Source organism: Parasteatoda tepidariorum, chromosome 1 (assembly GCF_982258835.1).
Source record: "Parasteatoda tepidariorum strain Cologne lab strain chromosome 1, Ptep-v5.0, whole genome shotgun sequence".
Taxonomy (NCBI): domain Eukaryota; kingdom Metazoa; phylum Arthropoda; class Arachnida; order Araneae; family Theridiidae; genus Parasteatoda; species Parasteatoda tepidariorum.
Genome location: NC_141755.1, coordinates 7671402 through 7683575, shown reverse-complemented (window position 1 = coordinate 7683575; position 12174 = coordinate 7671402). Strand labels below are relative to the sequence as shown.

General features: G+C 27.8%; 1 protein-coding gene across 2 annotated transcripts in view; it reads right to left on the bottom strand.

Moving 5' to 3' along the window:
* Window positions 1–12174, bottom strand: part of mGluR (metabotropic Glutamate Receptor) — a 156875-nt gene that overhangs the window by 36492 nt on the left and 108209 nt on the right. For both annotated transcript variants that reach the window (XM_016072440.4, XM_016072442.4), the window contains exon 4: window positions 4486–5540. In XM_016072440.4, coding sequence (XP_015927926.1) covers window positions 4486–5540 — 1055 coding nt within the window. The remainder of the gene's footprint in view (window positions 1–4485; window positions 5541–12174) is intronic.

Genomic DNA, 12174 nt, shown 5'->3' with positions numbered 1-12174 from the left:
CCACTGAAGCCAGTTGTAGTAAAGAAAAATGGCGTTTACAGGCGGAGGGAATTATGAATAACCCTGCATATATATGTATACGAAATTAAAAAAAATAATAATATTAATAAATAAAATAGGAATTCTTGTTCTATCAGTGCAAACTTTGTTTCAAATGAATAAGAAATCTTTTTTAGAGGGGGAAGGAACATCCAGTATAATTAAGTTGATATAGTCTACTCGGACAATATTAGTTAAGCTTATTTATTTTTATTTCCTATTAAGCTAATTTCTTTTCACTAACAAATATATATGTTCACCTGTTGTTCACAAATATATATGGTAACGTTATACACTTGTTATTACTAACATATTTATTTTATAGAATGCAATAACTACTTGGTTATAAATAAAAAATAGAAGAACTTTACAAAAAATACATTAATTACTAAATTTACAACTAGAGTAATTACAATTAGAGTAAATTTACAATTAGAGAAAATTTACGATTAGAGTATATTTTTTCAATTAGAGTAATAATTAATGGATAAAAATAGTACATGCACTCTATCAAATATTTTTCTAGAAAGTCTCTAAAGACTTTTGAGAATTCTCTTAAGAAACTCAATCCACAAAAGTTCAGTTCGACTCATTTATCAACAGTATAATTTAAAACTTAATTAACACATATTAAAATAACAGAAAGTTACTATAATTTAGAGCATCCGAAGCATACATAACTATTTCAGAGCAATATTAGTTACAGTTTTACATTTCCGAATCACAAATAATAATTGAACGAAAATCGACATCTTAATTAATGTGAAGTATACATTCGTTTGAGACTTTTTTAGAGGAAACGAATTTCACTGTAAAGTTCTCTGAAACCATTTTATTTTAATGCCTTAAGTAAAAGCATTTTATTTTAAAAGCTTGAAGGATATTATAGAGACTAGACAACAAAAGCATACTTGGCAGGCAAAATTGTTTTTTTTTTCTTTTCTTTTGACATGAACTAACACTATAAAACTGTTATAAATGCTTTCTTACAGTGGAAGTCATTTAATATTTTCTGCTACTATTAATAACTCTATCTAAGTTAATATCTACATGGATATATCACGATAACTATTATTAGTTTTATTCTAACAGCTCAAAATTATTCGTATAGATTAATATATCTGATTCTCCGAGGTATGTAATTTCTTATTCAATAAGAATGCTAGAAATTCTTGATATTGCTTGGGTTAGATTGTGATTAGATTCAAAACTTCTATAGATAGACGTGAGTAGAATCGCACTGTTTTACTATATATATATATATATATATATATATATATATATATATATATATATATATATATATATATATATATATATATATATATATATATATATATATATATATATATATATATATATATATATATATATATATATATATATATATATATATATATATATATATATATACATCACAACAAAACACGAAGAAAATTAAGATAAACAATACGTTTCATTTATTGCGCATAAGCTGCAAGTAAATAGAACTCGTAAAATAAGTTCAAAATGAAGATAAAACAAAGGAAAATTACAGATTAATGAAAAAAGGGGGTAAAAGAAAATTAAAAATGAAAATAACAAAAACTGTGGAAAAAATAATACGAAAAAAAGGATAGAATTCTTTTAAAAATCCGGAAAATAAAAGATATAATCTTTTCATCAGCCCACACGATTATATCCGATTTTTTACATGTTATTTTTACTTATTGTGTTCTATTTTATTTGCTGTAATTTTTGTAAAAAAGTTTTGAGTGCTCCTCACACTATTGTATCGATATATTTTGCTTTGGCTATATTGATACAATATTAGTAAGCACTCTTTTTTGCGGATATAATCGTGTGGGCTGATGAAAAGATTATATATTTTATTTTCCGGATTTTCTAAAAGAATTCTATCCTTTTTTTCGGATTACTTCCCCCCCCAGTTTTTGTTATTTTTATTATTAATTTTCTCCCCCCCCCCCTTTTTTCATTAACCTGTAATTTTTCTTCGTTTTATCTTCATTTTGAACATATATATATATATATATATATATATATATATATATATATATATATATATATATATATATATATATATTATTCTATTTTATAACCATCGTAGAGCAAATTGACCCTAATTTTTTGATGTTTACGAGTACTAATGCTCAACTCCGTAGCTTGTAATTCTGAACCAAATCCAAAAGACAAGGGAACTTCTGGATCAAGTATTGAGTGAAATTTACTTTCCTGGAGGATTTTTTGATAGAACTAACCAGTATTTGTGTAACATGCAGCTGAAAACACGGAAATCTCCCAAGGGACCTCTAACATATGTAACTGAGAATATTTCATGTCAGCACTGTGGTCGGTGCGAGCCGAGGGCTGATTTTGTATTGCTAGATATCGCTGGGATTCGAACTCGGTGAACCTTATTTGGAGCAGAGCGCTCCATCCCCTGAGCCACCATGGCTCAATTATTATTGTCAAATTCCATAAAGCTAAGGAAAAAAGAATTATTGCCGTAGTATTACATATAATCTGCGCCTAACTATAACAGGACGTCTTTAATAGCATTACTGTATTAAATGTACATTATCATGTTTCCTTACGAGGTTTTATCTGAAAAATGTTCAAGGTTAAAAAAAAGTAGATTTAAATTTTATTTTCCAATTAGCTCTGTCGAGTCACCTTTGAAGATGACTTGAATCGGAATCAAGTTTGCGTCATGAGGTTAGAAACAACTGCTTAGAAATCTGCACAGAACAACCACTTAATTGTGACCATTGGACAGTGTTTTGCAACAGATTGCTATTGCATTATAGTTTTGCCATAATTCTACAAAAGAGCTGGTGCATAAAAAAGAAAATAATTTCTTGGTATAAATTCGAAATTTTATTTCGCGTGCAGGGTAGAGTGAATAAGAGATCATACCTAAACATCATTGAAGCTGATGATTAATTATCTGATGATTTATTTAAATGTCGTCGAGATAGTGTCGCGATAAATTATCAGAGTAATGTGACTTCATTTAATATAACTTTAAACAGGGTAATGCGTCCAGCAAACTACTGTAATATATTGGTATCCGATTTTACTTTAGATTTTGAAGCGTTTGCCACGACATTCTTTATATTTCAATTCTAAAAAGAATTTAGGGATCAAATTAAAAGGGTGTTTCGTAATATATTTACAACCATCTGGCTTCACTCTATTAAAAAGTCTTATTCTGGTTTTCGCCTTCCAATGAGCTGAACCGGGTTCAAATCTCAGCTATTACTGATTGATTCGAATTCCGCATCCGGCTTGCACTGACCACAATGCAGACGTAAAATATCCTCAGAGTCAGACGGGTCATGGGTTAGGGTCCCCTTGCCATCAGGCTAATCACCAGAGTCTTTCGTGGTTTTCCTCTCCATGTAACGCACGTGGGGGTTAGTCCTATCAAAAAGTCCCCCACGAAGGCAAATTTTCCCCAATACTTGTTCCAGGAGTCCCCCTGTCTCCTGGATTGGTTTCAAAATTGACTACGGAGTTGAGCATTGGTAGTCTTAAGCCCAAAAAATTGGGACGGCTGATCAACGAAGGTTATTAAATGAAATAAAATTTTAAACTGATAAAATGTTTTCAGGATACTTAGTCAAATTTTACTACCAGTAATAGTGACTTTAAAAGAAAAAAAATTGCTATCGTTAGAGCATTTATAGATATGAGCAGGCAACTTTTAACTTTATAAGTTGAAATGCATTTACCAATCTCTTAGAAATAAATATTAAACTAAAAAATATTTCAAGTAATAACATTAAAATTATAATGAATTAAGAAGAGGGTTTTCCGCCGTATCAGTTAGGAAAATTTGAAATGTTAAAGTTAACTTGGATTTTAAAAGTGACTGATGAAAAAACCTGAAATTTATTATAAAGTTATCAATTTATTTATAGCTATTAACTTATTTATTCCTTTTAAACAAGTATATTTAATGCAAATCAAAAATATAACAAGAACTTGAATAATGATAAAATAATGACAAGATATAGAAAAAAATATATACAATAAAAATACATAAAATTATATATAATAATAAAATAAAAATAATGACTAAAAAATATTTAATGAGATAAAACACAATTCAATTTGAAATGATATATAATCTTATTGCATAAAAAGTTCAAATATATATATGTATAAGAAAAGAATTTTAAAAGAAAAATGAAGAAATTTCTATAAAAAGACATACAACTTCTTTTCCTTATCTAATATGAAATAATCATATTTAATACTTTATATTTGACATTGTATACATTTTTTAAGGGAAATGCGTTAAATGTTTATGCATTTTAAACTTTTCTGGGTGATTTTTAACTTTGTATAAATGCCGAATTTTTGACTTTGCCGGCAGCAAGTATACCAGTTAATTATTTATTTGCTTATATACGATTAATAGAATAAATAGTGATTCCTTACCTCAAAAGAATTTCCTGTTCCAAAGTATATTGGTACAAAAGCGAGCCATATAATACAGGTTGTGTACATTGTAAATCCGATAAACTTTGATTCATTAAAGTTCTCTGGTATTTTTCTGGTCTTGACGGCATATACCGTGCAAATGGTTATCAGCAACATATTATAGATGAGCGACACAAGAAAAGATGAGTCCCGGATGCTGCATTTCAGAATCACTTGATTCCTCTTCCCATCCGGGTAATATTGCCGGATACCCGGAGGTTCAAGCAAAAACCACACCGCTGTTCCTATCACCTGGACGGATATTAGCACCGAGGCGATGGCCAGCTGGGACTTGGGACTAATAAAGCTGGGTCTCCGGGCCGATCGCCGGGCGCTCTCGAAGATTCTCGAGATTCGGTTAGTTTTGGTGAGCAGAGAGGCATATATTATGGCGAATGAGAACCCTATGCCGAATCGTTGGAAGCCGCAAGTGATGGGAGTTGGCTTGGCGAGCATCACAAATGTCATTAAGTAACACAGCATGATACCAGTCAGCAGCAGGTAGCTCAGTTCTCGACCTGCTGCCTTGACGATTGGGGTGTCATTGTTGCGGAAGAACACCACCATAACCCAAAATGTGAGCATCATTCCGAAAGTGGCTATGGCCATAGGAACTATGGCGAAGAGGGAATCGAAACGCATGTGTTGCTGAACCAGATCATAGCAGCTCTGCTTGTGTTCATATGGCCACCTACCGTGGCCGCAATCCAGGCACGTGAATTCATCTAGTACGTACTCCCAGGGATCGCAGCGATGACATATCCAGCAACAGACGTCACCTGCTTGTGTTATTTTGATTTCACCTGTGCCACAAGGAAGAGAGCATACTGAGGATGTTAGCTTTCCTGCCGGCCACTTAACATCATTGAGGTCCATATGTAAACCATCGAACCATTTACCGACGACTTTATAGTAGTATGAACTAGTGTTTTCATTGTACTGGTAATTGTAGATGGTATAGCGTCCCAAGCCATCTCCTTGACGATCGAACTTCACCTGGTTCCCTCCGAGATCTGAAAAAAATATCAGAGCCAATTAGGTTTAATTGGTAGAAGGAAGATAGGGGATTGCATCAATTTACCAAAGAGTTATGCCCCCTGTTCACTTCGGTCATCAACACCAATTAATTATTCTTTAAGTGAAACTTTTTACACGAGGGCAAAACTCAGAGATAGTGTTGCACGGAGGTGAAATACATTCATTCTCTTCCGGCTTTTAGTATTTAGATGACGGAGTCTTTATTCAACTTTCGATATTGTCATTATTATTCAAAAGAAAATAAGAATTCAAGCAAAAAAAAAAAGCGTTTAATAGGTTTAATTATAGTTATATTTCGCTCTTGTTAGTTAACCCTTTGCTTACGGTGTACTATGCTGCACCATCATATTGGACCACATGTTGTACCAGCCGTAAGTAAAAGGTTAAAGTTCTCAAAGTGACACTTAGCAATCAATTAAATTTTATTAATGTTATGAATTCGTTGTCCTTATTCAGTTCACATGTTATTCAAGTCAATAAGAGTGCTACTTCAATTCTTCTTCTAATTAAATGCTTGCTTTCTGGCAGATGAGGTTCCTAGTAAACTAATTACATTTCATTAGGATAGTAAGATATTTTGTTTCAAATATGGCTTATTGCAGCTGTAATTTAATCCCCACTTTATACACTTCTGGTAAATATTGTTGTAAGTTTGCAATTAAAAATGAAACAATACAAGCTTAATTAGTTTTATTAAGCGTGTTAGTTATTAAAAATAGGCCAACAGTTGAGTTGCTACGTGCAGAAAGGGCATTCGTCTTGCTTACTATCTTTCGAAAAAGCTAAAAAGCGAGAAAGTTGTTACAGTAACTAATATATTGTCATCACGCGAACATTTTTGTTTTTAACAAAAAATGGCGTATTTTACTGACAAACTTTTTTCTTTGACTGATTCAGATTTTGATCCCTAAAATATCTAGCATTCTTTAAATAAATGTTAAAAATTGTATACCTTACAATTAAAAATTTCTCCCGACTATTTTCAAAGAAACTAATAAAAAAAAATAAATATTTACTGAAATTATTTTTACAAAGAATTATCTTATGATAAACTAATTTTTTTAATTACGTGCAAAATTTTTTCAATTCACTTAAAAAGTTCTTCAGAAATGGCGAAAAACGCAAAAAATGAAATTAACATAAAGGAGTCTTTGGGTTGCTTTCCTGACCGTATTCTTTAGATTGTGACTACCTGCTATATTTTGAGTGCCAGAAATCCTAATCCGCTGAAAAAAAGTTATGTTTATTAAGAGAAAGTAGGTTTTTGTGTCTGATTTCGTAACTTAAAATACCGTTTGAAATAATTAAATAGCATATTAAAGGTAACCTCTTCGAATCATTTAGATTAAGACCTAATTATTAGATTAAGATCATATTATAAGATTAAGAGCTAATTATTAGATTAGATTAGATTAAGATCTAAAACATAAAGATACAATCATTAGATCAAAAGTTATTCAGGGTGGTCCGCTTTTCACACATTGTGCAAGGAATAATAAGTATTTAAGAGGTTTGATATTACCTTTTGGATAGAAGGCCTTTTTCAAAAAGAAAGGAGTTGTTAAAATCTATGAATGTATTTTCGTATTTTTTATTTCTATTTCCATCAATAGCGATATGGATATTTTTTTAAAAACTAAGTTACGTTTTTTAAATTTCATTAAGAAAAACTTTAGATTTTATTATTAACTTTCTGCTTGTGAGCTCTTCAAGTTTCATCAGCTTTACGATCATCCCCGGTTTTGAAAGTAATGAAGAAAGGTTTTTTTGGTTGTAAGATAGACTGTGCAGCAGCTTTGTTTACAGTATTACCTGTATAAATATCTTACCTATATAAATATACTGAACTATTTATTATATTCATCAATTGCATTTTATTTTATAAATCTGGGAACTTAAGACTTTTTAATAATTAGAATTATATGTTGGCTAGTTTTTATATGAAAAAATTGTGGTAATATTTTGCAATTTTATAATGATACAGAAATTTTTTTTATGTAATTTACCGTTACGTAAAACATGTTTAATCGTTCTATTATATTTGGTTGGATAATTGAATATGACAACAGTTGAACTAGTTAAGGAAAGAAGTTCTTTCAAAATGCTAGGTTTATGAAATAATCGATTTGAAAAATAATAAAAGTAAATATTTTGCTTAAAAAAAAGAACTGCCTTGAAGTATTTAGGTTGTGCAAAATTCTAAACTGCGAAATTCTGATAAAAACTGCAAAATTCTTATGATAAATTACGAAAATAGATGAGAAACATAAAATTAAAAAATTGATAATACAACCTTAAAAAGACTTTTTGAAGTATCAATAGCAATATAGGAAGTCTTTTATTAATCTTGATCACTCATATAAGCTTGAAATATTTTTTGATACTTTAAATATGAATTATTACATTTGAACCATTATTCAAAAAGAGGAGTATATTCCGTCAAGAATATTTAACAATTATTTTAAAATAAAATAAATAATTTTAAATAAAATAAATGCTTTTAAATAAAATAAATGCTTTTAAATAAAATAATTTTATATTTAAAAATGGAAATAATTAATTAAAAAAAATAATTTTATAATCAAATTTCTTTATTTTCTTAAACTGAGTTTTGAAGAACAAACACTTAATATTAACAGAAAAGTTATTAAATGTTAGATGGTTAAATGTTAATTATGTGCTAGGAGTACATTCAAATATGCAAAATTTATATATTTTTCATGTGTATCACAATTATATTCACATTTATTAATATATATTTGCACATATTTTTTTATTGCGAGTAATTAATTTCATATTATCTGTCGTTTTAAAAGTTCGGCTTTCACCATTAAATTGTTATCTGCGGATAGTAAATGGGTGTAATCAATTACATCCATTAAGACGTGATTTAAAAAATTCTGTTGCTAACATCATATTTATAGATTAATGGTGCTAAAAATAGATTCATCAGCATTTTGTTAATGCGTGTTTTTCGGTTCAAAAAAGAAAATTTTGCATGCATTAATCTTCTCTTCATTATAACTGCGGAAAAATAAAAGAGTTAATAATTTTTTTAACGATTGAAAAGATGTTTAAAATTCAGCTTAAAGTGCTAGTTTCTGTAAATTTTGCATTGATTTTAAAATCATCTTTTGCTTTCATTTGCAAGTGTGAAAGATTATTTTTAATTCTTCAAACTTTGTTATATGTTATAGATATTGTATAGAAGCTAGTGTTTTCTTTTTTTTATTAATTTCTCAGAACAGTAAATTTATTAAATTTCGAATAAGAGAAGTCATATAAATATTGAATTATTAAACATTCAGCTAAGATGTAGTAGAAAATTTAATAAAAATGTCGAAATCTGTTAAATTATCAGAATTGAATAACTTAATATAATAGAATTGAATAATTTCATTTTATAATTTTGCTTAATTTGCTTACTATATTTTTTAGGCTGTAAACTTCACCATTTCTTAAAAATAGACTCAACAATATTGATACACTTTGCTTAAAATCCTAATGTTTCATATTTTTTAATGAAATAAAAATCTGCTATTTCTGCTTTGTATTAAATTTTATTTTACCTCTGAATTATGTTAGAAAACATAGGAACGGCATAATTTTTTGTAAGTAGATTTAACAACATAAAAAAATTTATCTTTTGAATACCGATATAATTTAAAGGAATATTTCTTTTCACATGTATTTCATTTTATAGTTAAGTTATGCTTGAAAGAATCAGAAATGTCATTGTTTCATAATGAATGATGTAACAATATTATATACTTTTATACTGAATTTTAAACCCTGCATTTATATGTAATTAAAGTGTTTTAAAAGTTTTTATAACGGTTTCATGTTATGCTTGAATAACATGGGCGTCAAAATTTATTTCCTTCTTTTTAAAACATGAAAAATAATATCGAAATAGTTTAATTTCAATCATATTGATTTTAAATCTTTGTTTCTCTTCATTCGCAGGGAAACATTTTCAGAATATTTGCATACATAACGTTATAATTCACTTTTTATGACATTGAACAGATGAAAAGTAAAAGGCAGGTAAAAATTAATACACAAAAGGAAATAAGAAAAGTTCCTTTAAAGAAGAAAAAAAAGATAATATTGACATAAATAAAGATATATCGTGATGCTCTTAAGAAAGCGGCAGTTGTTTCTTACTTTTTTCATTGATTGTTTGTAAATATCTTAAAAAAAAGTTGGGAGTGCTAAACAGCAATATTGCAAAAATTTTAATTTCAAGATATTAACAAACATAACATTTAAAAAATATATTGTAGATTTAAAACAATCATACTACCTATATTTTAAGTAATTATGAAAGTTATCTATGATATATCACAAGTGAAATTGTCTTCAATATATAAGAATCTTTATAAGATAAAGAAAATCATGGAGCTATTTTGAATTGACTCTTTTAATAACTTAATTTAAAATAGCAGCGAATTGTCTTAACGTCAGAGAATTTTATATGAAATGATATTAATATTTTCTTATATCACTTTATTTAGCGGTATTTTGCATTTTAAATATTAAATCATTATATATATATATATATATATATATATATATATATATATATATATATATATATACACAAATTAACATGAAAAACATGAATAAAATAAAAATAAAAAGCTAAATGGTAGAGAAACAAGAATGGTAAAAGCAAATAGTCGTTGTCAAGACACATCTAATTGCCATAAATAATGCGATATTTCTGAATAAAGAATAATTATCCTAAGATAAAAATTATTCTTTATATGTGTCGATATCGTAAAAAACCTTATGTTGTAAAAAATCATGAAATAAAAGAAAAATGTAAAAGGAAATCAAACTTACCGGCGTGAATTAAAACGCGGTTTAGGTTTAAAAGTACAATAATAAAACAGTTAACAAAAATCGCGAAGATGTAAAATATTGCTTATAGCTTGAATCGAATATAATAAAATTAAAAAAACATTTGATCGAAGAAGAAGAAAAAAAAAAAAAGTGTTTAGGTAAAATATTAGTGCTGCCATCTATGAGAAACAATTAGTAAAAAGGTAATAAAATTGAAATAATAATAAAAATGTTTAACGGATTGAATAAATTAGCAGTCTTAAAAAAAAAAAAAAATCATTAATAGGGAAATTAATTTAAAAGTCAGTCTGTCAGGATAGAAAGCCGTTTATAGACTTATCCTTCATTCATAAAATCTAACATAATATAATATAACATATATATATATATATATATATATATATATATATATATATATATATATATATATGTTATATGATAATATAACATATATATATATATATATATATATATATATATATATATATATATATATATATATATATATATATATATATATATATATTGGTTTTATAAATTACATTTAAATTGGTCTTATTATTATCCTTATTTAAATAGTCTATTTGATGTTCACGTAACTATTATTTGCGTAAAATGTAGTTTTTATATAATTCTTAGACTTATAACTTTCGAAAATGATTTTTTTGTGGAAATATATTTATTGAAGGGGAACAATATAAATGAAAAACTCAATAATTGAAAAGCACAATAATTGAAGCACTTTTATTACGCAACTCACAAAGTATTGAGACATGTAAAAATATTGTATAAATATGAGCTGATTAAACTGCCTAAATTAATGCACTGTAAAAATTCCAGATCAAATTACGGTAAAAAGTTTCGGCTCTATGGATGAATTATATGTAAAATTCATCTCACCTTAATGTCTATCTTTAACGTAAAATATTATACCGTAATTCTGACCAGAATATTCATTTAATTATATAGAATTAAGTGAATTTAAGGAAATTATCACTATAAATATATATTAGGTACATTAGAACGGTATATTAGATTTTGTTGTTCCGTGACATACTCAGCAAAAATGGATTTTAAGAGAAAAAAATTCAGTCACCCTGGGTGCTGGAAATTTTCACCGTAGTTTGATTTGAAATTTTTTACAGTGTATGCATAACTAATATCTTTTTGAAGCTATCTATATTTATAGAAAATAACTGCAGGAAAATTCCTGATGTTCTAATTGCTGGATATCATCTGTATACTCTATTTTTTCGAATGGTTTTTCCATTTTTATCAGAACCTCGCAGAGAGCAGCGCTTTAAATCTGAAATTTTCCAACACAATGCACATTCTTTATGAACCGTTTTGTCTCTTGAGTTATTTATCGATTTCAGATATAGATAGATGATTCAAAAAGGTGCAGTCAGCAGAATTTAGAGATAGTTCGAAACGTCAGACGAGAAATTCTGAGTATGGATTGATGCTCTCCATTTTCAATCGCTAAGCAATACGTATCGAGAATCTATAATGAGAAAATCTGAATAGTTCATTTTTTTCCTTAATGGAGGCAGACATTTTGAAACAATATTTAGAGACACTTATTGTAATTGTAGTTTAATGTTTTTGGCATAAATATTTTGGTATAAATGTCGTAGCTAAAGGTATGACATTTCAACAAAAGCGTATTCTTGTTGCAGTTCTGAACATTTTACTATAATATATAGAAGAAAAATAAAGAAAAGAAATATTAAATTTTAAATCAGAAAGAAATATGAAAGT